The following is a 27,089-nucleotide window of genomic DNA, read 5'->3' as shown; positions in this document are numbered from 1 at the left end:
GGCTGCCCAGATGACAAGATCCTCCTCTCGGCCTCACTAATGTGAACCACAGGAAAGCAGAGCAATAGGTCTGATAACAGCTTGGCTTAAGGACTTGCCAGAAGGAGATGTCTTAGGTACCCCAGTCCTGATTTGGGTAGTGTTTACTCTTAAGCCTTTTTTTCTCCCAAATATATCCCACAGGGCAGCTGAGGTTTAGGACCAGAGTTTCCCTTCTCTTAGACAGGCTGCCTACCCAGGTTGATGAGCCCCATCTGTCCCTCACTTCCCTCTACAGCCCATGCAGAAACCACCTTCTTGATCGCAAGACCCACTATAGGTCTCATCCACTCAATCCGCCGGAGCGTCTTCACATGCAGAGAAAGTCCCTAACTCACCAAGGGTTTGAAACCCATCGGCTACCCTCACCTGGTTTAGCCAGCCAGTCGAAGCCATTCCTGGGGTGCTGGCAGCTTCTAGGAGCCACAAGTGAGTGCTGAGTGCGAAGGTGGACAAGCTACCCCAGAAGGAGCACAACACCAGAGGCAATACCCCTCTCCTAAGAACCCACTGTGATTAGTTCAGGGAGAACTCCACTTTTTAAGATGGTTTGAACTTTTAAATATGAATCTAATCTATGAGAATATTGGTGTGGTGCTTGATTCCTGGTTGGATCCCAGGTTGAGCAGGGTGGGAGAGAGAAACCTTTAGGGAGGGAGGGGAAATCCTAAGGAGGCCAAAAGCAAAAACAAACTGCCCCATAAACTGCGGTGTAGCTAGCTACTCAGGTGCCCAGGAGAGATGCATGGCTTGGGCACGCTGCAGTCCCCGCAGTAAGTGCCGTCCCCCGCGGTGTGGCGCCCAGTGCGCCTCGTTCCTCTAGCTACACCTCTGATCATAAAGAATGAGCATGCTCATTTGCCACAGAGTTTCTGTTGAGGGGAAAACAGAAACCTGGGAGGCAGGGAGAGGATATGAAGGAGCATCCTGGGAAAATGTGTGGCTGACTGGCTGGAGTCTTCAGCAGGAGCAGATGACACAACAGTATTTAGTTGGAGATTCCATTTGGGTTTACTACTTCTGCACTGCTCTATTTTCAGCCATTTCTGCTTACACACCGACATGACAGAAAGTGTCAACGCTAGAAAATGTAACCACCTTAATTCTCCAAGATGTAATTTTCTCGTGGCCAGATCCTTAACCATAATTGTTTTGACCATGGTACTGTGTTTTCTGTGAAATTTCGCTACCTGATCCCAACAGGGCTGGTACCTGGTGTGGGGATATCTAGCAGGGTTGAGTTTGACTCGGGATACCGCTGGTTGCTAACTCTCAATCCTAGAGTCCAACTTCATTCATTTCTTCATTCTCCAGAGCACAGGGAACTGTTGGAGATTCTGCCTGTTAACTGTTAACATGAAGCTTTTCTCACTGGGCTTTCAATATCACGACTGACCACTGTCAACTTGGCAGGAGTATGGGAAGCGCGTTAAAGCAGGTCTATGGAGGAGCAACTTTGCTCAGGCAAAACAGAGTATTCTTGCTGTTCTGAGGAGAAGGTTGGCTCCTTTCTCTATCCCTCAGCCCCAGCCTTGTAATTCTGAGGCTGATTTCCCCCTCCCCCTCTGTTTAAGAGGAAAGGGGTCAGCAGACACTCAATCCCTTCAGATTAACCCACAAACCATGATCAACGCACTTCTTTGGCCTGCTTCTGGTTTTGTGTATCCAAATCAAAGACTAATGGCTCTGCTTGCCTAAGAGGATTTGTTGTGGTGAATTCAATCTGCCCTTATTCGGTAGCATGCTGCCAAACAGACACCAGAGTGGCGGTTCTCTGCCTCCCCAAGATAAGTGAATGGCCAGCAGTTAGAAAGAGGTTGGTTTATCATTATTCTACCCCAAACCTTCCTCCAAGGAGCTAATGAGGAGCATGCATGAAGATTTCCTCTCAGAGGCTGAAATCCTAGGCCACTTACTGGAGAGTAAGCCCCAGTGAACTCAGTGGAACATACTTCTGAATAGATGTGTATAGGTTTGTGCTGCACATAACCTGTGGAATGCAGTGTGCTTCTGTGGGACGGTGAGGTCCCTTAACATTTTGTGGGGAGTCTGTGTGAGCGTTCCTTCTGCATACCCCTCAACCGTCCAGATTTGAGTGGGATACACTGGAATGGCAGAAGCCATCCCAGCTTCTGACTAGACTCCGGAATGGCCTGGGTTTCTTTTCTTTTGATCCAGTGCTCTGAAATGACTCAACTGGCTTGTTCCAGAGCTCTGGACCAAAAAACGAGCATCCCAAATATGATCAGTGGTATGTTGGAGGGTATGCTAATCCAATGCGCCCTTGTCTAGCAAGATGTTGTGGATCTCCTCATGCGCACAAAGGACTGAAGGCTAAAAAGGATGAGGGACGGGAGACAAGTAAAGCACTTCCTGGTTTCTGTTTTTAATTTGATGCAGCCATTCAGTGGGGCAGGGCTAGAGCACCTCAGGCCACACATTCCTCCCTTGCCCTGCTTTGTATCCTGAGTGCTTTTTCCTGGCTGGAATGTGCCCTCCAACTCTGATGCTTCCTCTTGCTTGCCTTGATAGTGAATAGAGAGATGTGGAAAAGGAGCCTACTGTGCAAGGGTTAAATTTACATTACATGCTCCGCCCACTTTTGCTTCTGGCTCCACCCACCCACCACTGGCATGTGACTCGCAGGTGGTTGTCCAGAAAGGAATCCAGCCCTCAAACTTTAAAAAAAGGGTTCCATACCCTTGTAGAAGGGAAGGCTACTAATTTTATTGGAGGAGCAGGAAGAGAGGGGATGGGGCAGGAAGTGCAGAAGGCTTTCCATGCATCCCATTTTACAGACAAAACTCCCTGCTTGCCTCTGGCTGCCTCCTCTCCTACTGTGATAAAAGGCATGTGGGATGGATAGTTTTTTTTTTTTTTTAAAGCACACAAAACCCCCGCACGGATCCCCTCTCTGCTCCCACGGCTTCGCTTGAATTTGGACCCTGCTGCTTGTGCATAGCTGTCAACTCCCACCCCCCCCTTTTAAAGGGAAATTCCCTTATTCCCAATAGGATTCCTCGCAAGAAAAGGGAAAAGTTGACAGCTATGCGCTTGCGGCCTTGGGATTTGCAGGCAATTGTTCCGCAACTTAAGACACGTGCTCTGAGGTACGCACAAGGCTCCTTCCTGCACGTGTTTCCCCATTCATTTAGACCAGGGATTCCCAAACTTCGGTCTCCAGCTGTTTTCGGACTACAATTTCCATCATCCCTGACCACTGGTCCTGCTAGCTAGGGATGAGGGGAGTTGTAGCTGGAGACACAAGTTTGGGAAACCCTGATTTAGATGGAGGGAGTTGATCCCTGTGCAGAAATGTATATAGTTCTGTACTGGGGGTGCGGGGGCAGGGGGGAGCAGGGGACCCCTTGCATGCAGTGAGCATCATCATTGACAACCCAGCTACTTAATGCATACATTGTATACATACCGGTACCTAATATATATGCATGCAATGTGCTGAGTGTGTTTCTGCAGCAGCAACCCTACAAGTCTATGATTCTGTATGCCCATACCCTAAACTAGGTGGAGCCAACATAATGCTCTCCCAGTGTTATTGGACCCCAGTTCCCACCGGCTCCAGACAGCATGGCCAATAGTCAGGAATGATAGGAGGTGGGGATTTAATAAGATATGGAGGGCACGATGTTGGCTATCCCCCCCCCCCACTAAGTGGATGTATGTGGTAACTAATTGGGTTGCTTTTAATATACCCCGTCCAGGTTTGGTGCAAAAGCCTTTTTTATGAAAAGGCCTCCTCGGCAAGTTGGGGGTCACATTTGCAATGAGCCAATAGGAAAGGAAAGGAATGTTTGAAGAGGCGCCGGTGTAAACAAACCTCTTATCCAGCCATATAGAAAGATTATGAACTTCGCTGGGTAAAACGCTGAGAGTGACTAAAGTGCATGGCAGGAGGATTAGAGAGAGAGGGAAACAGAACAAAAAAGTCCAGCTTCCCTTATGTGAAGAAGTAGGGGGGGGGGAGTGAGATGTAGGGCTGAGTGAGGAGAGAAAAACGAGACAAGTCTGCCTGTGGCAACTCATTTTGACCTGGTTTTTAATTAAGCTAGCGGCTGTTTGATCTTAGAGCACAAAAGAGCCAGTCTTTGCAGTGAAAAGAGTGTAATAAGAGCACTTCCAGTGTTCTTGCTCCCTGAGAACGGCTTTCCTGGGTTTGCGGCGGGTTTTAAGTGTTTTGTGGGAGAAGAATAGCTAAAACTGACATCTGATGTGTGAAAGGAGCAGAGCCTTCTCCAAACTCATTCAGCAGCTGGGAATGCTCATTAAAGCAACCTGCTTTGCATCTAGCAGTCCATTTAGACTCTCATGCACTCCGCAGTCTCTCTTACTCAGTTTCATTCAAATCCAATGTTCTATGAGCGACTTCAGTGTCAATAATTTACACCCTGGTGCTTTGCTCCAACCAAACATTTGCAATCATCTGTCAAATGAGATGCACATGCTGTTGCCCTTGTTTAGGCATCACAGGGTACCGAGCTTTGTCTTAAACATGTGACTGAGTGCAGGTAATAAATGGGGGTAATTAATGACCATTGTGGATCATATTAATGCCTCTTCCCAGCCAAATCCCCATCAGTTAGAACTGACTTGGTTCCAATTAGAATCAGACTTTGGTCAGAGCAGAGAGCAAGCTCTCCCAACCTTTCTTCTTTCCCTGCCACAAACCAGAACGAAAAAAGTGATGGTTTCTAATTTTATAGGATCTACTTACAATTGCCGTTGGGGTCGCGGCCAGCACACAGTAGAGGACGAGAGGGGGTATGAAGCTTTCGTCCTCCGTTCCCGGGTAAGGTTTCATCAGGTCTCCATCTTGACAAAAGAAGCCTTGGACGTGCACTTGGAAAGTGTCCGTGCACTCAAAGTAGTAGGCGAGCAGGACAGTCCCGGCCATAATGACGAGCTGAAAATACAGCATGGTAGTTACACAGAGACATTTAGCGGCTGTGCTTCTGAGCTGCGCTCAAACAGCCGATTGTCACAAATCCCGACGGAAAATTCCAACATCAGAAAGAGTGTCTTCCACTCTGGGAAACATCTGTTACATAAATTTCCGCGTAACTCCCCCCAACCCTGGTGAAAGTCTCTGTTCAAAGCAGGGGGGCACGCAGCGTGTTCCTCACAAGAGGGTAGGAGCTTTGGCGCCCACTTTTGCCCCCAAAATAATTTTTTTTGAAAAAGGCACGTGGTGGTTGTCACCGGCACAGATGCATCAAAGCAAATGGAACAGGGCAGACTTTGTGGCAGCTAAAAGCAGCCAGGCTGGAGCTTCTCTTTAGTCGCCTGCAAGAGAGATGCACAGATGTAGCTCCCACCCTGCTCTCGCCCTGATGGAAAAGAAAGCCAGACAAGATTTCCTGATGCAGCCGAGGAGGGAGTTTCAAACAGAGGAGGACTCGGGCTGTGTGTCACACCGAAGCATCCTTTGCTATCCTCTCCCCACCTCCTCTCTCTCCCCAGCTTCCATTTCCCCTCACTATATCTCCATCTTCAATGCCATATAACAGCCAGATTCATTCACGTCCTCTGTGTGTAGGGCTAACAAGAGCAGAGGAAGGGGAGGCATTTATCAGCCCAGGGTCCACATTCCTTTCTAGGCAACTTCCAAGGGGCCACATGCAAGTGGTAGGCGGGGCCAGAGGGAAAAGAGGAAGGAATGTGGATGTAACCTTTGTACAGTATGCTAGCTTTTACACACACACACACACACACACACACCCCATAGCTGTCAACCTTTTCCTTTTTTGCAGGAAATTCCCTTATTATAGCATTGGGAAACAGCAGGGAGGGTTGACAGCTATCACACACACACACACAGCCATCCATCCAGGCAAGAAAGAGGAGTTATAAGAGATCAAGGACACATTCCAGTCTGACAAAACTACTTCAGGACGGGACAAAGCAGGGCTGGTGACTTGGGAAGTCTAGGGAGACTCCCAAAGACCAGGTGGAGAGGCCTGGAGGACTGCAACTGTCCCCCATGCCTGAGACCCTCAAATGTGCTAAGGAGGCTGGATTCTATCTTCTCACCCCATCGCCAACGCCTGCCCTGTCAGGCCCCAGGCCTAATACCCTTGCAGATCAAATGCCTCCATGTAGGTCAAGGTGCTGTTAAAAGGTGCAGAAGGATGCCTTGTCAAGCTGTTGCTGCTTTTCTTATCAACCAGCAGCAGAACTGCCTATCCCGAACCTTTGAGATAAGGCGGACTATGGATCAAACTAGGGATGCGGGTGGCGCTGTGGGTTAAACCACAGAGCCTAGGGCTTGCTGATCAGAAGGTCGGCGGATCGAATCCCTGCCACGGGGTGGAGCTCCCGTTGCTCGGTTCCTGCTCCTGCCAACTTAGCAGTTCGAAAGCAAGTCAAAAGTGCAAGTAGATAAATAGGTACCACTCTGGCAGGAAGGTAAACGGTGTTTCCGTGCGCTGCTCTGGTTCGCCAGAAGCGGCTTAGTCATGCTGGCCACATGACCCGGAAGCTGTACGCCGGCTCCCTCGGCCAATAAAGCGAGATGAGCGCCCAACCCCTGAGTTGTCCGTGACTGGACCTAATGGTCAGGGGTCCCTTTACCTTTATGGATCAAACTGAACAGCCAAATAATACAACTTTCTAGGGAATCTCGGTGCCTCCCCCCTCTCTGAACAACTTCAGGATCCCACAAAGTTCACCAAAGCGGGGCAGAGGCCTTCAGTCTGAGAAAGGGAGATACCGTGACAGGCTGTGTATCAATTTCAGATAATATGATCATCAGCTCACGAGCAGAAACTGATTCAAGGCTTTCTTTTGTTTCACTGTCTCTGTTAGCTAATATTTTTGCCACCACGTTTCCAAACTCATCTTTTTACTATCAGATCTACAAACAGAAACTGTACATTTTTGTTTCCTCAAGTGTAGGTTCTTCTTGCACAAACAGCTCCCCACATGAATGGGAGCGAGACGTTCCCCTGCCCCAGCCCGCAGTGAGGATCATTCTCTGTTAAAACGGAATAAAGCAGAAGTGCTTAAAAATATAGTATAACAAAAACGTAGGAAGGAACTGCACTGCCCTCTTGCGGAGGAAAATTTGAACACTCAGATGTTGAAACCACAGACACCCCCAGCTATTACAAGCTACTGTAATCAATTGCAGTAAGTTTAATGAAGCATACAACTAGATAAAGCTAAAAGGTAGCAGCCTTTAAAATGGACCTAAGTTAAAAGTTAAGTATTTCAATTTTTGTTACAAATTTGATTTGTGAGAAATGCATGGGACATGGTAAAAATGGTTGTTGGAATTGTCTTTCCTTTTTAAAGAAACTATAGAGACCTTCTTTTCCGGAAGCTCACAGAAGCACATCTCTGTACATTAGACCGCTTTTGCTTAACATCATATTTTGTTTTTACTTTATATTGAAGGAATCTAGAATAATTAAAAAAATGACTTCAAGCATGTGCAGAGATCTGTGGAGTTTTGCATAGAGGGACTTTGAGAACAGCCTGAACCAGGAGGAGACGTAGGACATGTTTCAAGGCACTTTAAAACATACATATTTTAAACACCCATTTCCCCCCCCCATAAAGAAATATTATGACAATGCTTTTTAATATCAAGTTATGATGGTCATTTCCATGAAAATTAACACTACTCAAAAAAAAAATGTCCAAAATTCTTATCACAAAATCTACTTCATCTACTTCTAGAGGCGCACCTTCTCCCCGCCCCCCCCCTCTGCAAGTTGACACAGTGAACAAACTCTTCATTAAGATGCTTTAATGATTTGTGCAAGTGCAGATTTAGGGGGAGGGAGAAAGACGAGGTGGAATCTTTCTGCCAAGAACCTTTGAGGTGAATGGATCTGTGCTGAGGTGGGAGGGGTGAGTTTTCCCACCCAGCTGTTTTGGGGGATCTCTTCGACCACCATCACATCCATCGCAGAATCACAAATGCCACTCCCTCATGAAAAGGGAAAGGTTTTTTTTTGGGGGGGGGAAGGCCCTTTGAAATAAGCACAGCTGATTGCCAGTGTTTGCGTAGCTCAGTGCTCATAGTGTCACCTGCACGGCCAAAAGAAAAAAAGCACCTGATGTCATTGTGATGTCAGATGATTGTAAGGTAAAGGTAAGGTAAGGGACCCCTGGACGATTAAGTCCAGTCAAAGGCGACTCTGGGGTGGCAGCGCTCATCTCGCTTTCAGGCCGAGGGAGCCGGTGTTTGTCCACAGACAGATTCCTAGGTCATGTGGCCAGCATGACTAAACCACTTCTGGCACAACAGAACACAATGACAGAAACCCGAGCGTACGGAAACGCCGTTTACCTTCCCGCCGCAGCGGTACCTATTTATCTACTTGCACTGGCGTGCTTTCGAACTGCTAGGTTGGCAGGAGCTGGGACAGAGCAACTGGAGCTCACCCCATCATGGGGATTCGAACCGCCGACCTTCTGATCGGCAAGCCCAAGTCTCAGTGGTTTAGACCACAGCGCCACCCGCATCCCTCAGGTGATTGACAGATGGGCAGCCCCAACCCTGGGATGGGAGAGAGAAGGATCAGGCCTGTTGGCTGAGTCCAGTTCCCCACTGCTGCTCTAAAATGTATCCTCAGTGTTGTTATGCTACAGCTACGTTGCAGAGTTTATATTCCCTCCCCTGCTTGTCAAACGTGAAAGCAGAGTTTAAGTGCAGAGCATCAAGCTAACCCTCGAGCTCCAGTTATCCATGTTTCTACTTAAACCTAAAGCAGATCTGATGAGGCTTAAGCAGCGGGGGGGGGGGGGCATTAAGCCTTTGTTGGATCCCGCCCCCACCACCAGACAAACAATACTGTTCGAAAAATGCCATTCTCTTTGCTGTGTACTTCCCCCCCCTCTCCGCCAATTTCCCCAAGAAGGGCTAGGATTTCATTTAATCTTCTCCCCACTACTGGCTTTATTATTCTGCATAACAACCCAAAGTGTTCCCTGGACTGGGATGGTGAAATGTGGCAACCATGTTGTCTACTCAAAAGTAAATTAGGGTCATATCCTGCTAAACAGTTCTGCCAGTGCAAGATTTCTGTGAAGTGGAATTTCCCCACTCTCTTCTGCCCCTATGTGCACGCCCTAAAATTGGGTTGGGGGAACCCCCAGGACATATTTAGGGCAGAAGAGAGCGTGAGGAATATTCCATTACACAGCTAAAAGCATACCCTCCACCATTTCCTTGATGAAAATAGGGGTGTCCTGTTTAATAATAATAATAATAATAATAATAATAATAATAATAATAATACTATCCTACCTATCTGACTGTGTTGCCCAACCACCCAGGATGGTGATCGATATATATGTGTATATATATATATATATATATATATATATATATATATACACACACACACACACATACAAAGAACACACACACACACACACACACACACACAATATAATAGTATACAGGGAATACACAGGGCTGCCTTCAGATATCTTCTAAAGGTTATGTAGTTACTTATCTCCTTGGTTCGGGGGTTGCATAACTCCATAACCTCAGATTAAATTAAGGACATCCTGCCATACCCTCCAACTTTTCTCTGGTGGAAATAGGGACATCCTAAGGAAAAGTGGGATATTCCGTGATCATATCAGAAACTGGGACGGTTTCTGTAAATCCGGGACTGTCCCTGGAAAACAGAGACACTTGGAGGGTCTGTAAAGTTCTGCCTGTAGAAAAAAAATTGATCTCATGAGAATGCCACAGTGGTGAGTGCTTTTGTAAAGCCCTGCAGAGGAACAAGTTAAGTGATTTCTTGTTTCTGGAGCAACCTATTATCAGAGTAATTCTGCCTTATTTATGATAGTGCTTCTGCAACGTAGAACGCACAAGGCTTATCAGCAGGGGGCATTCCTGTTCTATCCAAGCCACAGCCAACATTGACAGAGAAATGGCCTGCAATGTTAAACAAGCAGCAGGAACAACAAAATATTTTCCCGCGCCCTCATAAAATCTACATGAATATGTCACAGTTGAATTGCATTAAAATGAAAATCAGAGCTGGGGATGCATTTCAGTTGCTTTAGGTTAAAACTACACCAGCATGGGGTTTATTATTATTTCTTCTTCTCCTTGTTATGATGTTTAGGCTGCTTGAGAACAAATATGCCCAGTTGGTCATAATTTTATTTCAGATGCCTCTCTCCCCATCCCATCTTTGAATAAAGGGAATGATTAACAACAGTGCAATCCTATATAGGAAGTTGCTCCCAGTGGGTTGTATGCAAAATAGCACTCAGTAATGCATCCCATCAGTGTCAGGATTTACACTTGAGAACAGGGCTCCCCCCCCCCCAGTGATTGACATTCACCTGGTGCATTTTGCACCTGGCTGTTGGCCACTTGCAACTAAGTGAAGATGCCCGCTCTTGACTATTTTCACACACTAGCAACATGTGCTGTAGAATTCTATCCATTATATTTTATCTGCACAATCAGAATGAATTTCAGGAACCAAAAAGTTTTTTTCTGTGCAGCCTGAAAAAAGTGGTACCTTTGCTGTCAAACTTAATCTGTTCCGGGAGTCTGTTCGACTCCCGGAACCATTTGAAAACCAAGGCACGGCTTCCGATTGGATGCAGGAGCTTCCTGCACTCAACTGCAAGCTGCAGAAGCCGCGTCGGAAGTTCGGCTTCCAAAAGACGTTCGCAAACCGGAACACTCACTTCCGTGTTTGCGGCAATCGGGAGCCGATTTGTTTGGGAGCCAAGCCGTTCAAGAACCAAGGTACCATTGTATTGGAAAATATGACTTTCAAGCTGTCTGACCCCAAAATGGCAACTAGACATTCCATTTTGGTGACTGGTTTAAGAAGCCATTTGGTGCCTAACATATATCTGAGTTTCTAACACTACTTCCGCCTCCTTCCCTCATGAACCCCTTAAATTTGTTCTAGGGGTCTCCCCAATCTCCTGGAGCAGATTGTGCAACCAGGAATCTTTGCACTGATGGGGTATGCCAAGTTGGATACTTCCATGGAGTTCAAGCCCTCCCCATCCCATGAAAGGGCTCCAGCTTTAGTCTGTTTACATTTGAATGCACAGAACAATGTAGACATGGGGAACCTGTGAGTGTCTGGATGTTGCCACCAGCTAATATGGCAAATGGGATGAGAGGAGTCGGAGACCTATCACATTTGGAGGGCCACAGGTTGCCTACCTCTGACTGATGGGCTCTCATCTTGCACTTGTGTCACTCTTCAGACCTTGGCATGTCTCAAAGCACATCCAGAGAAGAAACAGATGCCACAGGCCGGAATGATTGTGTCAGTCTTTATAGCAGGGGTGAGGAACCTGTGGCCCTCCATAAATTGCTGGGAGGGCCACATTTCCCATAATCCCATGGTATTATTGGCCCTGCTGGCTGGGTCTGATGAGAAGTGGAGTTCAACATCTGGAAGTTCTCCACTCCTGCCCCAGGGGACAGTGACAAGGCTGGGACATTGGGGACATTTGTATAGAACATGTGCAGAGGAGGGCAACCAAGATGATCAAGGGTCTGGAAACCAAGCTTCATGGGGTTGAAGGAGCTGGGTGTGTTTAGCCTGGAAAAGAGGAGACTGAGAGGAGATATGATAGTCATTTTCAAATATCTCAAGGGCTGCCATGTTGAAGAGGGAACAAGCTTTTCTCCTGCTCTGGAGGGTAGGACTCGGACCGATGGCTTCAAGTTACAAGAAAGGAGATTCCAACTGAACATCAGGATAAACTTTCTGACCGCAAGAGCTGTTCAACAGTGGAATGGTCTCCCTTGGACTCTCCTTCCTTGGAGGTTTTGTAAGCAGAGGTTGGATGGCCATCTGCCATGGATGCTTTAGTGGGTTGGACTTGATGACCCTTGTAATTATTTGATTCCATGGTTGACCCCAATCCCTGCACATGTGTACAGTCCACACAATTTGGCCATTGGCAGAGGCCTTCTGCATTATTTCTATCAGCTCATTAGCTGACACACACAATAATGTGTCTGAATCCTTCTCTCATTAGTTTTCTCAAATCTTCCAGTGCCACTACAATCTCTTGTGCCTTGTAATATTTTACAGTTTCATTTCCACTCACAATTAACTTTAATAGCTTATCACAATTTGCGACTTGTTTTAAATTTGAGGCTTGCTCCCCTGCAATTGCATAAACTCCCCCCGAGACAGTTTCAAAGCCTCCTTGAAAACATATATTCCTGCTAATAAGCCCTACCACACTGCTAAAACCTTCAGGTAACAACTCTCTTTATCTTACCAAATTAGGGCTCCCAAGTGCTTCCAGCGAATCCAAAATGACTGGAGCAACTATATCCATCCCTGCATTAAATTTGAAATGTGAATACTTCAACCTTACTTCATGCTTCGAAACCCACCTATTCTACCCAGAAACAGACAAATCTGTAAGTTTTTGCTTCTCCTTTTTCCAGTCGTAAGATCAGGTTTACCACATTTCCACACCAGTTTGCATTTTTAACAACAACAACAACAACAATAATAATGTTCTTATGCAAATTCACTAGCATTTCAGCAACCATTTCTCAGAATATACACATTTTTTGTATGCAAGTCTGCCTAATGCTCATATTTTTGCAAGCAGTTTTCTTGTATATCATTTTTATGCACACTTTTTTCCCCTAATATACCTTTCCAACAATGTGTAATGTTTTTCCATTCCACAGGAGGGCCGAAGACGACCAAGCTATCACACAAGTCCTATTGCAGCACTATGGGGTGTCGAAAGCTACTATTTAAATGCATCTGCCCTGTATTTTTAAATTCATTTTATCAGTACATTGAAATCCAACCTTTCCTTCAAGAAGTGATGTATGGTTGTCCCCCTACCAATCTGACCCTCACAACAACCCTGCGAGGCAGGTCCTACTCCCAACACCTTAGTCAGTGCACCACATGTATTTTATAACGGGCAATCAGCTCGTGAGCACCAAAATACTGGACAAAGGAAGGCGGGGTGTACATAAAAGCCATTTCAGCCATATTCCAACACCGATCCTTACTTGAACACATTGTCACCCTCAGCACATTTTCATTCAGTTAAAAACCCTGATCCTTCATAAAACGTAAAAAAGAATACTGCCCTTCCTAATAACTCTCTGATTTGAATACTGCACTTAGCCTGAGAATAAAATCCCCAACGTAGTGCCTGATCTCACAGAGTTTGCCTTTTCATGGGATCATAAAACTCTTAATCTGGAGGGGGGAGCCTCAAAGGGCAAGCAGCCCAATGCAACTCCTGTGGTGTTACAGAGTAAACCAAGGAGATTACCCTCCAGAGGCCATTGCATCCTGGCTCACTTCCAAGATTTTATTGACAGAAAACCATAGTCTGGGGCAGCACTGCCCTCCATTACAGTGATTACTTTTTTACCTTTTAGTCGCGAGTGGCGGCCATTCACTTATAGGGGGGGGGGAATTCCTCCAAGATATATCTACTCAGTCAACAAGAGTGTTGGAAGGAAGGGGAAAACTTGGTGAGGGGCAGGAGAAGGAAAGGGAGCAGGTTTCTTTTCTTTCCCCCAATTCTACATTTGCACACGTCTACTTTCAGTTCGGTGTCTCTGTCACAATATGCAGGGCACGCCAATGTGGTATTCGCAGACGCAAATGCTCTTGCCAAAACTTTCCACAATGCCTGTGAGGAAGTCTCAGTAAATAACCCCTCAAAATTCCCAGCACATGAGAGACTGGCTGATAGGGCTGGGCGATAATGATGACGATGATGATAATTTATACCCCTCCCATCTGGGTGGCTCCCAACAGAATATTAAAAACCACAATAAAACATCAAACATTAAAAACTTCCCTAAACAGGGCTGCCTTTAGATGTCTTCTAAAAGTCAGATAGTTGTTAATTTCCTTGACATCTGATGGGAGGGCGTTCCTCCCGAGAAGGCCCTCTGCCTGGTTGATATATTGTCCAAAACTGGTTTGAAGTCCATATCGTGATATCGGCTTCATAATTTTTTGACCTGGCAATATATCACAAATCATGATACGTGTGTGTGTGTGTGTGATGCAAAAATCACAATGTGGGGGAAAACGTGAAGCCAGTCAATGCCTCTATATAGCTCCATTCTTATTTCAGACATTATGATATGTCAGCATCTCGTGATGTTTAGCTGGTTATGCATCACAATGTTGAAAACCAGATATTGCCCAGCCCTACTGACTGCCTGTTCTTCCAGCTTGGTTCCTGTTTGTACTTGCTCAACCTCTGCTACATGCCCCCAGGGGAGCCATTTTGTATTATGCCCCTACCCACCCTGTGGCAGCCATTTTGTGACTGGCACCATACACTTTTTCAAAATTCCGAACGTGCCCACTGGTCCCGAAAGGTTGGCAATTCTCATTGTAGAGCTGAGGCTACTCTGATTATGTGCTGGCCTGCTACATACTGGCGAAACTATATATTTTATTTTCTAAATTCTTCTGGCAACACTATGCACGTTTCATAATTTAGTTCAGGGTTCAATAATTTGGCAGCGTGCAATAATTTTGTGTTGTGCTCGGCAAACCATAATGAGTTTCCATTTAATTGTCTGTGGTCTTTTAAATTTTGTTTTGCATAGCAGAATCGGCGTTAGCAGCTTTGACGTCGCAGCACAAAAGTTAAAGCGCTGCCCTTTCCCAAAACATTTTTTTTTTGCAAAATGTCCTGACAGTGTCCCCAAGAGCCATGGTGTGCTGACTGGTGACATTTCGCTGTACAAATGGCCCATAAAAAACTATTAAATCTGTCTTCTGCTCTGAAAGGCATTTTAACTTAATGGTCATTTTCACTTTTCTTGGAATTGTGGGGGGGAAAGAAACCATTCCTCACACGGTGCCAACTGACACAAGCATCTGGTTTAGTGAGGTAATATATCTTCTTGAGATTTCTCAGGAGTATTTCGAAACATCTGAAGCAAGACCAGTTGCCAGAATCTGCGGTTGTTGCTTCCCACCTGCCCCATTTTGGAGACCACTTCATTCAATGGTCTGATTAATTTCAGGCTCTGGATTTTTTAAAAAAGCTTAATAATGTGTGTTATTTCACTTCATAATGTTGAAAGCTGTGTGTATGGGCCCTCCTGCTCACGCAACCTGCCATTTAGATCACTTTGCTTCAAAATATGGCAAGCCAGTCATGCTGGCCACGGTTGTTGTTGTTGTTGTTGTTGTTTAGTTGTTCAGTGGTGTCCGACTCTTCGTGACCCCATGGACCAGAGCACGCCAGGCACGCCTATCTTTCACTGCCTCCCGCAGTTTGGCCAAACTCATGCCAGTCGCTTCGAGAACACTGTCCAACCATCTCATCCTCTGCCGTCCCCTTCTCCTTGTGCCCTCCATCTTTCCCAACATCAGGGTCTTTTCTAGGGAGTCTTCTCTTCTCATGAGGTGGCCAAAGTACTGGAGCCTCAACTTCAGGATCTGTCCTTCTAGTGAGCACTCGGGGCTGATTTCCTTTAGAATGGATAGGTTTGATCTTCTTGCAGTCCATGGGACTCTCAAGAGTCTCCTCCAGCACCATAATTCAAAAGCATCAATTCTATGGCAATCAGCCTTCTTGATGGTCCAGCTCTCACTTCCGTACATTACTACTGGGAAAACCATAGCTTTAACTATACGGACCTTTGTCGGCAAGGTGATGTCTTTGCTTTTTAAGATGCTGTCTAGGTTTGTCATTGCTTTTCTCCCAAGAAGCAGGCGTCTTCTAATTTCGTGACTGCTGTCACCATCTGCAGTGATCATGGAACCCAAGAAAGTGAAATCTCTCACTGCCTCCATTTCTTCCCCTTCTATTTGCCAGGAGGTGATGGGATCAGTGGCCATGATCTTAGTTTTTTTGATGTTGAGCTTCAGACCATATTTTGCACTCTCCTCTTTCACCCTCATTAAAAGGTTCTTTAATTCCTCCTCACTTTCTGCCATCAAGGTTGTATCATCAGCATATCTGAGGTTGTTGATATTTTTCCGGCAATCTTAATTCCGGTTTGGGATTCATCCAGTCCAGCGTTTCGCATGATGAATTCTGCATATAAGTTAAATAAGCAGGGAGACAATATACAGCTTTGTCGTACTAAATAGCCTCCTAGAAATGAAGTGAAATGTAATTTTCTACCCAGTTATAAACACAACTGTTCCTTTCAGTAGGGCGAGAAAGAAAGAAAACCTGCTCCTTGAAATGCTTTTTGCTATATGATTGCTTTGCTTCTCCTCTCGTAAAAGACTTTAATGATATTATCAATTGCCACAAAAGGTGCTTTCATATCCCCCCACAACTGCTGAGTTCTTATATATTTTCACAACAGTAGCTCTCATTCCCCCACTCCCCTTTTGGTTTCCTGCTGTGCAAAGAAATTAGCTGGATAACTTAGGGAGCTGGGAAGAACTGTTTTTCGTATTCCAAGATGTTGGATCCCTCCCCTACTCTACATCTGCGAGAGTATTTCATCTGCCCCCCCCAGGAAACCAAAGATCACCACAGCCAACCACAAACAAACAATTAATCTGCCTTTTTAAATGACCGATGGTTCCGTTTTCCTACTTCATTATCTGCTGAGGGTAAGACTGCCTTAATCACTGTTTTTCACTGCAGCTTAGTTATGATTTCACTTGCAAACACTTAAAAAAAATGTTGCAAACAAACTTGCAGGCAATATCCTCTTTCTCCCGCAGCTTTTAGATCAGGGGTGGGGAATTTCAGACTAAGAGCTCCATCCCCAAATGTCTTGGGATCACATGCCAGGGGTGTGTTTGTCGATTGCTTTATTGAGGTTGGGGGTATTTTATTTTTTTTAGTTGGTATGGGTTTCTTTCTTTGTTTTCCTTTACTTTTACCTGCTGGTTTTGTTTGTTGCCTTTGTGTGGCGAGGGAGGAGACGGAGAGGTTGTGTCTGTTTTTGTTTGTGTGGTTCTTTTTGTGCTATGGGTAGAGTCCTTGGAGCGTGGGGCTGAGAGTGTGGGTTGTTGGAGTGATTGGGGAAGGGGGAGTGGAGAGGATGAATTAGTGTCATCTGGGTTGATATTGGGGTTGGGTTGGGAGTGGGGGGTCTCTATGGAGGGGCGGAGTAGAGAGGGATATTGGTGGTGCTGGCAAGATTAACGGAATGAGGAGAGAGGCCTTGTGCTTCTTGAGCTGTGGCAATTGTGCAAATCCTGCACTGTAGGGGGTTGGACTAGATAACTCTTGAGGCCCCATCCAACTCTACAGTTCTATGATTCTATGGGTGCCCCTGTATCAGGAGAATTGCCACTGAGATACTGGCATAGATCTCCCTGCAACAGCTGACTTTCAGCAGTGACGTCAATGTGAATCAATGAAACAATGGTATGGGGGAAATGTTAATTCCCTTTATCCCAGAATTTGGTCCAAGGTAACTTTAAGAGTATATACTGCGTGGGTCTCAGAACCGCATAGTTAATCTTAAGAGGATTTATATTTTTCTTTATTATGTTCAGATCACAAAGTATAACCTCCTTGCACTTCTAATGTTAAATGGCGCAGAGTCCAAGTGAATTATATCACTAGGATAATAAAAGTGTAATCCTTTATCCAATCTATTTGAAAGATTATTCCACTCCATTGTAATTGGATTCATAAATTAGCTAGAGACTAGCAAATGCTACATTCCATTTCCAGGATACAATTACATCTGTCTTTAATATGATTCTATTAAAAATGCAGCATCGGCAAAGGCTAATGTAAATCAAAAACAAATAAAGGAAAATGAGTAACTTCTTTTGTGATTAATCAAGTCATATGCTGGAAGGCACTTCCATTCATTCCCCCCGCCCCCCAAGTGTTAAAGGATAGGAAAATTTCATTTATTTAAACAGAACACATTTGTGTATCAGGTTCTCGGTTGACTGATCTAAAGACTGGGAGTTCTGGATTTTTCTTTTAGTGCTGTGAAAAGGCCAATATCACATTGCAGCATTTAAACCACCAAGACTGAGATAATCAGACTGGCATCATGCCTAAATTATCCTCCACTGGTACAGAAGCAACATTTTAATGTACAGATGGGCAAGTTATCGGGTGAGGCAGAGTGTGGTTCATGAAACCTTATGCCGTAACAGCAATGGCTCATGAAGATGATGATTATAATAATAATAATTATTAATTTAATTTATATGCCACTCTTTATCAAAAGATCTCAGGGCACTGTCCAACATTAAGAACACATTTTACGGAGCATCAATAATAAAAACAATACAAAGCATAAAAAACAGTCAGTATAATAAAAAAATAAATCATAATAATAACAGCCCCTCACCCACCCACAGCTTCAACGGGCCATGGATTATTTAATGGCGAAAGGCCTGGGTAAAGAGGAGTATTTTTGCCTGGTGCCTAAAGTGATGGTGTCAGGCGAGCCTCATTGGCAGAGCATTCCAGCCGGGGAGCCACCACAGAAAAGGCCCGTTTTCATGTTGTCACTCTCTGAACTTCTTGAGGAGAGGGGACATAGAGAAGGGCCCCAGGTGACAAGCGTAGGGTTTGGGTCAGTTTGAAGAGGGTGGGTGGAGGCACTGGCAACCTCCTGGCCCTGACATCCTGTATGCAGCAGCACTGTGGTCAACAGGACGAGAGTGGGTAAGGTGGGGGCAAAGTCACGGCAGTCCTTGGACTTTGGTTCTGCAGGTGTGTTCGCCTCCATTCTGACAATGGCGGATGCTGCCTCCATCTCCCCCTACAACGAGCTAATGTCGTGCCGTAATACATTTGTTAAAGGTGCCACAGGTCTTGAAAACAACATACAGTGGTACCTTGGTTCTCAAATTTAATCCGTTCCGGAAGTCCGTTCCAAAACCAAGGCACGCTTTCTCATAGAAAGGGATGCAAAATGGATTAATCCGTTCCAGACTTTTAAAAACAAGCCCTAAAACACAAATTTGACATGAATTTTACTATCTAACGAGACCATTGATCCATAAAATGAAAGCAATAAACAATGTACTGCAGTCACACGATCAAACAATCAATCAGCAGCTGAACTGGGTTCCACACAGTCACAAAAACAGAAAGAGAGAGCCGCAACAACAAAAGCACAAAATAAATAGACAGACCTCAGCGTGACACTCAAAATGGAAGTGTGGCACTCAAATCGGAAGTGTATCGCTCAAAATGGAGCACATTCAGCTTCCAAAAAAAAAGCTCGCAAACTGAAACACTTACTTCTGGGTTTGCAGTGTTTGGGTTCCAAGTTGTTTGAGTACCAAGGCGTTTGAGAACCAAGGTACCACTTTATCCTCAACGGTGCCTAGGTAGGCTACCCGGAGTCAACATCCCCCTTGCCACTGGCAGTAGGTCTGAGAGCCCCACCATCTCCACCATGACCCGCTACTCGAGGACCCCAGCCAGTGCAGCATCTGGCTGAGCTGGCTTAACAATAGGCATTACGTGCAATTGTGTATTTTAATGAACTGAACAGAGTGAAAGGCTATGAGTCATGGGGGTGCAGAGATTGTGTGAATGAACTTAGTGCTTAGCTTATATTTTAATTGCTGTTTTGTTAATGTTTTTAATATTGTTTCATAGATTCCAAATGCTGCATTGATCTGTTAATCACATGACTTGCCATAATTGTGAGCTTTTAGATTATTTTTAGTTGCTGTTTTAAGTTTTTTTTAATAGATTGCAACTGTTTTATTGATAATTTCATAATTATTATATATGGTGTATGCTGCATTCGCGATGTGCTATTATGTTTTATTATGTTATGGTTATTTATTGGTTGTAAGCCGCTTTGAGATTCATTTGAATGAAAAGTGGCATAGAAATACAATCAATCAATCAACCAATCAATCAATCAATATCCCTTGCCTATATGACCCAAGACTATGGTACTAAACACACTTCAAAACAGGGCTAAAAAAAAAAAATCACAGGTCTATCTCGGAAAGCTGGTAGCATTTGTAGATGCCGTGTGTAACGAATCGGCCATAAGTTAAGGGATTTTCAGAAATCCAGTGTTTTATGAGTTAACGTTCACCCCAGTTTGAGTGGCAGCTAGCTCGTGGGAGGCGGGACATTCCGCACTTTAAAAGGAGGGAGCAGCCGTCGGAGGGGGGGGGGGAGTGAGTGGTGACTGGAAGAAGGAGGGTGTGGGACCAGGATAGTGGTGGGTAGGCTAGGATAGGATGAAGATCAGTCGGTTAGACTGAAAGAGTTTATACTTTAGATGTAACTAAGCTGATGAACTATTGAAGTACTTGAAACATGATGGTCTGAAAGAAATAAAGACTTTGCTTTTGTTGAGCCAAGAGAAAAGAGGCATTTATTTGGTCCAGCGATATATGGATGCTTGTGAGGAGGTGAACTCAGGGGAAAGGCAGCACAGACTTACAGGGTGATTGTTTTTATATCAAAGTTTCACTCAGGAGGGGCAAAAGGGCAGAAACCTTGGTAAGGCTACACAGTTGCTAAAAGGGTTTAGCTAACTGACACGGTGGGGGATCTAATGAGAGAGAGAGACCCGGAACTGACAGCTGAGAGGTATTCTTAACCCAGGAACCCAGAGCAATATATATGTGTGTGTGTGTGTGTGTGTGTGTGTGTGTGTGTGTGTGTGTATATATATATATATATATATATATATATATATATATATATATATAACAGGCCACGACAGCTGGACAAGAGAATCCCGTTACTAAGTTATCCCTAGTTATAATAAAAGGGGATTATCCACACAGACGGACCTCAAGGCATTGAGGTGGGGAGAATAGGAAAAAGTGACCCGGAACACCTCAGAAGAAATACACTTAGTAACAGAGGGGAAGTTGGCAGGAGGTTCGTCGCACCGTGATACAAAGAAAGATGTACAGGTGCTTTTCTTCTCATTTTGTATGTGTGAGAAAAGAATTTGCTGGCCAGCAACTTTAGGGGGTCGTCACCGGGGTAATGGTCTATCATTGGCATTTGGAGAGGTAGGAAAGGGCCAGTGGGCAGGGGCAGAGGAAGGGAGGTGCGGTGGGGCCGGTCCGCCCCGGGTGTCACCCCTGAGGGGGGTGACAAAATGCCGGGCGGCACCCACCGCAGGGCCTGCAGCGTGCCCGAGCCACACATCTCTCCTGGGAGTGATGCGGTCGCTTAGGAACCCGCAGGCTCCATGTTGCCCCAAACGGTCCACCCGCCGCCTCCCCCTCAGTTGTAGAGCGGCTGAGTGGGAGGAGGCAGGCAGACTCCGGAGGCCCCGCGGAGCGTCCTGCCCCAGCTCGCCCCCCGGGCGGCTGACCCTGCCCCCACAGATGGCTGACCCCACCCCCGTGGGCAGCTGGCCCTGCCAGTGGGCCAGTGTCCAATCTCCATGATCTCAAGCTCACATCTGAAAATGGCCCTCCAGGGGAAAAAAAAGAGTTGCTGTCTATATTCAGATCTATTCTACATATCTATGATCGTATGAGAGCATCCTTACACCAAACTGCTATTAATTTAGTGCTAGCTTTTGGGAAGACACAGTCCTCTCTTACAAGGCACTGGTGATTTCAGATGCAAAGTTCTGTTCGCTTCTGCCTGTTATGTAACAAATGCCTTCTTCAATTATTATTCTCCAAAATGAAGGAGCTTCTTTTTTGTCTGGTAATGTTAGAGCTACCTGGCTCGGTAACACACACACACACACACACACACACACTGCATGATTAGATATTTATTTGTCAAGCAAATAATCCTGTTTTATGATTTGTTTGATGAACTGGAACAAAATGAAGAACGGGCCTCGATTTACACACACGAAAAAAACAACAGACATGATTGGCACGGGCAGGAGAAATGCTTGAACAGATATTGCAAAAGGAGAGGAATTTAAAGAGGTGGGAACAAAAAGCGAAATGAATAGGTTCCTTCATGTGAATGAGAATGAAATGCAGTGGCAGAAAATAGCATGGAGCGCCAGAGGTGGCTTTAGACATTGCAAAACCAGGAAGAGTGTTTGAGGCATGCTTTTCCCTTCACGTAGCTGGATGTGCGGGTTCTCAATTTAAATGCTACATAGGGAACGTGAAAAGAGGAGCCATAGATCGCAGGCACTTTTCTCTGATGGCAATCCTTTGTAAAGACCAAAGCCACTCAGTAAATAGTCAGACTATCTCTTGTCAAATCAGGGGTAAGGCAGAAGGAAAATTGAGAAAAACAATAAGCAAACTAAGCTGAGGACAAGCGGCAACAGTTTCCTTATTCAGAACAGGGAATAACATGGGCATAGCTGGGATTTATGTTATGGGGGACAGGAGTCAGGACACCCACCTGTCATCATCCTCTGTCTGGCTCTGTCTAGCAGATTCGGAATGAAATGTCTCAACAACAGTTGTTTTAAATTACTTTCTTTGGACTCCAAGTGATCAGAAAAGTTATCTGTCAGAAACTTCAGACTAGGAAGTTAAATAAAAAATTAATATCAGGGAGTACCTTTCATGTGGTTAACAAGTCAATTGTGCAAAATTACAAAGAACACGCCTTTTTTCAATCTCTCTCTCTCTCTCTCTCTTAAAAAAAATCTAAACTAAAACAAGCTTTCTTGGTTGGGCTGAAAACCTTTCACTTCACCATCCAAGTGACCTCAGCGAGCATTTCAATTTCAAATATTGGGGGAGCAAGTAAGCTCCACCACACATAATCGATCACATGACATGGCCACATACACGCCATTTGAATGGTCCTGCCAATCAACTTTGGGGCCCCTGGCTCCCTCAAATATTTGATGGGGGGGAGGGACCTTAGCCCCTAAGAGCTGGCTCCTATGGTGAAAATATTGTGAGGGCATCCAGGAGTCAGCAAACTTTTTCAGCTGTGGGCTGGTCCACCATCTCTCAGTCCATATGGTGGGCCAGACTATGTTTGGGGGGGGGGATGAACAAATTCCTACATCCCACAAATAACCCAGAGATGCATTTTAAATAAAAGCATACATTCTACTCATGTAAAAACACCAGACAGGCCCCACAAATAACCCAGAGATGCATTTTAAATAAAAGGACACATTCTACTCATGTAAAAACACACTGATTCCTGGACCGTCCACGGGCCGGATTGAGAAGGCAATTAGGCCACACCCGGCCCCTGGGCCTTAGGTTGCCTACCCCTGGTACAGACTGTGCATCTTCTGGTCGAACTGCATCATGGGTTTCATCCTTGCTATCATGTTCATTTCACCCCTGTGCTGTCTTGTTCATTTTGTCTCGCACACACCTGTTCCAGATATTGAGAAAACACAGCACAAACCACGGTCGCGGCACTAAAAAGAATGGAGCACTTCCTAAATGGATTTGCATCAGATATAAAGCAGTCATGTAGATGGAACCTCACATTATTGCCCGGGTTCTGTTTTACATGGAATTCAGCGGCAAATCCTTTCAGACACGCCTTAAGATGGCAAAATATGACGTATAGAAAAAAACTCAACGGCAGCATTTCCCCCCTTAAATGAGAATCAATTTATCACATATTCACAGCAGCAACATTCTGGGAAGGAGAAATATTTCTCTGCCTAGCTTCTCAAAATTAAAGCTATATATTTTTGCAAGGAGGTCTACATGCAATGTCTCCACAAGGTATTTTTTATTTAAAACTCTAAATTAAAACCAGACTTTCATGAGCCTCAAAGCAAAGAAAAAGAAAAAGGAGAACACTTTCTCCCCCAACTGACCTCAAATAACCGTTCTGTTAGATTGCTTAAATGTGGAAAACCCAGCACAAAATAATGTTGGGTGTATTTATTTTTTTTTTGCAGGAATAATGGCATTTGGGATTCTGGGTACAACTTTGGTCGTTCCTTCTCAGAGGTTTGGAAACTTGCAGGTGATTAAGAAATTGGTACAAGGAAAGGCTAAAGCAGGGGTGGTGACTAAGCTCTGTCCCTCCCTTGTGTTGTTGGGTTCTCATCAGCTCCAGCCAGCATGGCCAATCATCAACAATGATGGGAGTTAATATATTGAAGGCAACAGGTTCTGCAACCCTGAGTTGAAAGGTTTAGGGCAGGCATAGGCAAACTCGGCCCTCCAGATGTTTTGGGACTACAACTCCCATCATCCCTAGCTAACAGGACCAGTGGTCAGGGATGATGGGAGTTGTAGTCCCAAAACATCTGGAGGGCCGAGTTTGCCTATGCCTGGTTTATGGCTTCTTAGCTTACAAAAAAGTTGGGGAACGAGGATAGAGATTTTTGGGAGGGAAGAAAACCTCTTCTTCACTCTTTCTTTCATAACATCAGGACGTAAGAGTCCCACAGCGAAAGACGATAGAACATGGTTCAACACACAACATGGTTCAACACTCATGGAATTCACTGCTGTAAGATCCGTCAATGGTTCTGGTGGTTTAAAAAGGTGATTAAACACCGGTACATGGTCAGTTGCTGGGAGACAAACAATAGGAGCGGGTTGTTGCATTTATGCACTCATTGTGGGCTTTCCCGGTACATTTGGCTGGCTGCAATTGGAGGCAAGATGCTGGAGGAGATGGAGCCACCGTCTGATCTAGCAGGGCTTTCTTTATGGTTTTAAATGAAGCTAGAAAACAATCAGAGGACAAGGTGAGATCAGAGATGCAGATACATTGCAACTTTTTGTTGCAGGCTTGCACTTCCAAAATCCCAAGAAGGATTGCCTGGCAAGGTCCCGACCCCCCACCCCCACCCCTTCGTAGTTGAATAAGGACACTTGACACCAGTATTTAAGGCAGATGGGCTAAAAAAGGCCACAACTTTATTGGTTACAGGTTGTGAGTGGTATTGGCTTAGGCATTGGACCTAACCGACTATATCTGACTCCTGCCCATCTGCAGGGAGTCCGGGAAGGGTTAACCACCAGTAGGGGGAATCCTGCTGATGCACATCAACTAGGAGCTCCCCGGGGGTCACCGATAGGGGTCATGCCTTAGGCCCTAGCCTCTCTAGGCTTCGGACAGGGGCCACCTCCCACCCACCCACCGGAATCCTTTAATGGAATACCCTTCAATGTGTGGGGCAGGTGATGGCGCTACCTCCTCATTTCTCTTCTCCAGACATATTCCAAGCTGGAAGCATGAAAAGGGGCGAGCTCCCAGCTGCGTCCTGCTCATATCCAGCATGCCACACCTCCAGACCAACCAGATTGGTTGGCCTGGCCAGTGATGCAGCCGGGGATCCCCCAATCATGCGGGGCTGACCATACCACCACCCCGCACATGTGGAGGGGTCGTGAGAGCTCGCAACCCCACCTCCTCCTTAAGGCGGAAGTGGCTTTTTCATACAGGAACATCCTTTTTACCATCTAAGGCATTTTGCATGCTTTAATGACGCAGTCTACCCTACTTTACAGCTGTGATTCAATGAACTTCGCGACTGCCCTTTCCATTTGGCTCTGAAATCAGGTCACCCAGCTCAAGCCTGAGTTCCTTTGCCGTGTACGCCAGTTTGAGCCCTGCGGCCAAATATTCTTTTCTGGCAGTCGCCTCCTTGAAACTCTGTCATTGAAACAAACGGGGCTAGTTTGCATTGGCTTCACAACCTCCCCTCTGCCCTGCAATCCGCACACAGCTTATGGCGAAACCTTGCCATTAAAAACTGGCAGAATGACACAAAAACAAGTGGATCAGCCCATGGTTTTACATATACAACCATCTTACAATTTTCAAATGCATTTTCTTCGCTCATTCATGAATTAAGGATGGCCGTAGAAGGGAGAGCAAATAAATTCTTTTTTTATTAATTATATTTATTAGAAATTTTATACACAAAAATTAACTAATCTACAAATACATAAAAACCACAAACTAACAAATACAAACCTACAACATATAAATCTATCTCTTATCTAACACTCCTTCCTCACAATGTAGTGGGACTTCCTCCTATCCCCTCTTCCTGCGTCCCTTGTCCAATCATCTTTAGCAACTTCTAAACATATTAAATTTCTGAATACTCATTATATTTTCTAAACACATTAAATTTCTAAACCTATTAATCATATTTTATAACACAATTATCGAATTATTTATTCTTATCTATTTTTAAAAATTTACTCATCGTCTAACTTAACCACTTATCTTTAACTCTACAGCCTATCTTTCCTTCTAGTTATATCTAACTTTCAATCATACAATAATTTTTTTAATACAATTTAAATTTCGTCCATTCTTCCTCCACTGCGTCGTCCCTTTGGTCACGGAGTTTCCCGGTCATTTCTGCGAGCTCCATATAGTCCATCATTTTCATCTGCCATTCTTCTATCGATGGTAATTCTTCTGTCTTCCAGTGGGAGAGCAAATAAATTCTCAGCAACTTCCCCCACGAACTCCAACTGACAAAATAAAATATCTACATACACCTGACCGCTAGCATGTGAGTGAGAAAGCTTAAACTACAAGCTTCCCCCAGAATATAGTTTTCCTTTTGAATGGGCTTTATGTATAGGGGAGGATGTTCATTCATGCTATGGCAGAACATCCAAGGGGATGACTTTACCCAAGGGAAGCTCTGTTGATTGAGCAGACATGTAAGGAGCAGACATTGGTGATGACCCAATCTGTCCAAATAAAAACAAACCCAAGCCATTTAAGACATGTTTCCTCTGATGAAGCAGCATGGTAAACATCCCAGAAGGACCAATTCAAAATCCAGCACATTCTGAGCAACTGCTTGCTTCAGACACTTTGCTTGACAGCACCATCATACTTTGATGCATTTTCCAGTACGTCACTCTGGTTTTAATTATCCTTCAAAATCTCCTAGTTTCTCTCGAGTGTGTTATAAATTGAGTTGTCAAGAACTGTTTCCTTCCAGCTTGCAATACTCTTCTCCAGGCAATAAATATCTCTATCTCAAAAAGGAGCCAACCTGATGAGGTAAGGTATTCTGAACTGCAGAGCTGCAGCAATGGCTTAACTTTTAAGCCTTGGCAGTCTTCCCCGCCCCCCACCCTCTAATTTCTTCCATCATCAGAGGAAAGAATGATAAGATATGTACACCCCATTAGTACCATCACAAATCACATGCCTTGGCAATTTGTCTGGTCCTAGAGACTCATTTCTAGTACACTGATGCTGGAACACTCCTATGGTAAAAC

At 45.0% G+C, this 27,089-nt stretch overlaps 1 protein-coding gene across 1 annotated transcript in view; it reads right to left on the bottom strand.

The window, feature by feature from the left end:
* PLPPR1 (phospholipid phosphatase related 1) overlaps positions 1-27,089 on the bottom strand; it is a 105,264-nt gene that overhangs the window by 11,781 nt on the left and 66,394 nt on the right. Inside the window, exon 3 of the mRNA XM_033173244.1 lies at positions 4,772-4,960. Within this exon, the coding sequence (XP_033029135.1) occupies positions 4,772-4,960 (189 nt within the window). The remainder of the gene's footprint in view (positions 1-4,771; positions 4,961-27,089) is intronic.

The sequence above is a fragment of the Lacerta agilis genome, chromosome 16, assembly GCF_009819535.1.
Source record: "Lacerta agilis isolate rLacAgi1 chromosome 16, rLacAgi1.pri, whole genome shotgun sequence".
NCBI classification, from domain to species: Eukaryota; Metazoa; Chordata; class Lepidosauria; order Squamata; family Lacertidae; genus Lacerta; species Lacerta agilis.
This window is presented reverse-complemented; position numbering and strand designations above follow the sequence as displayed.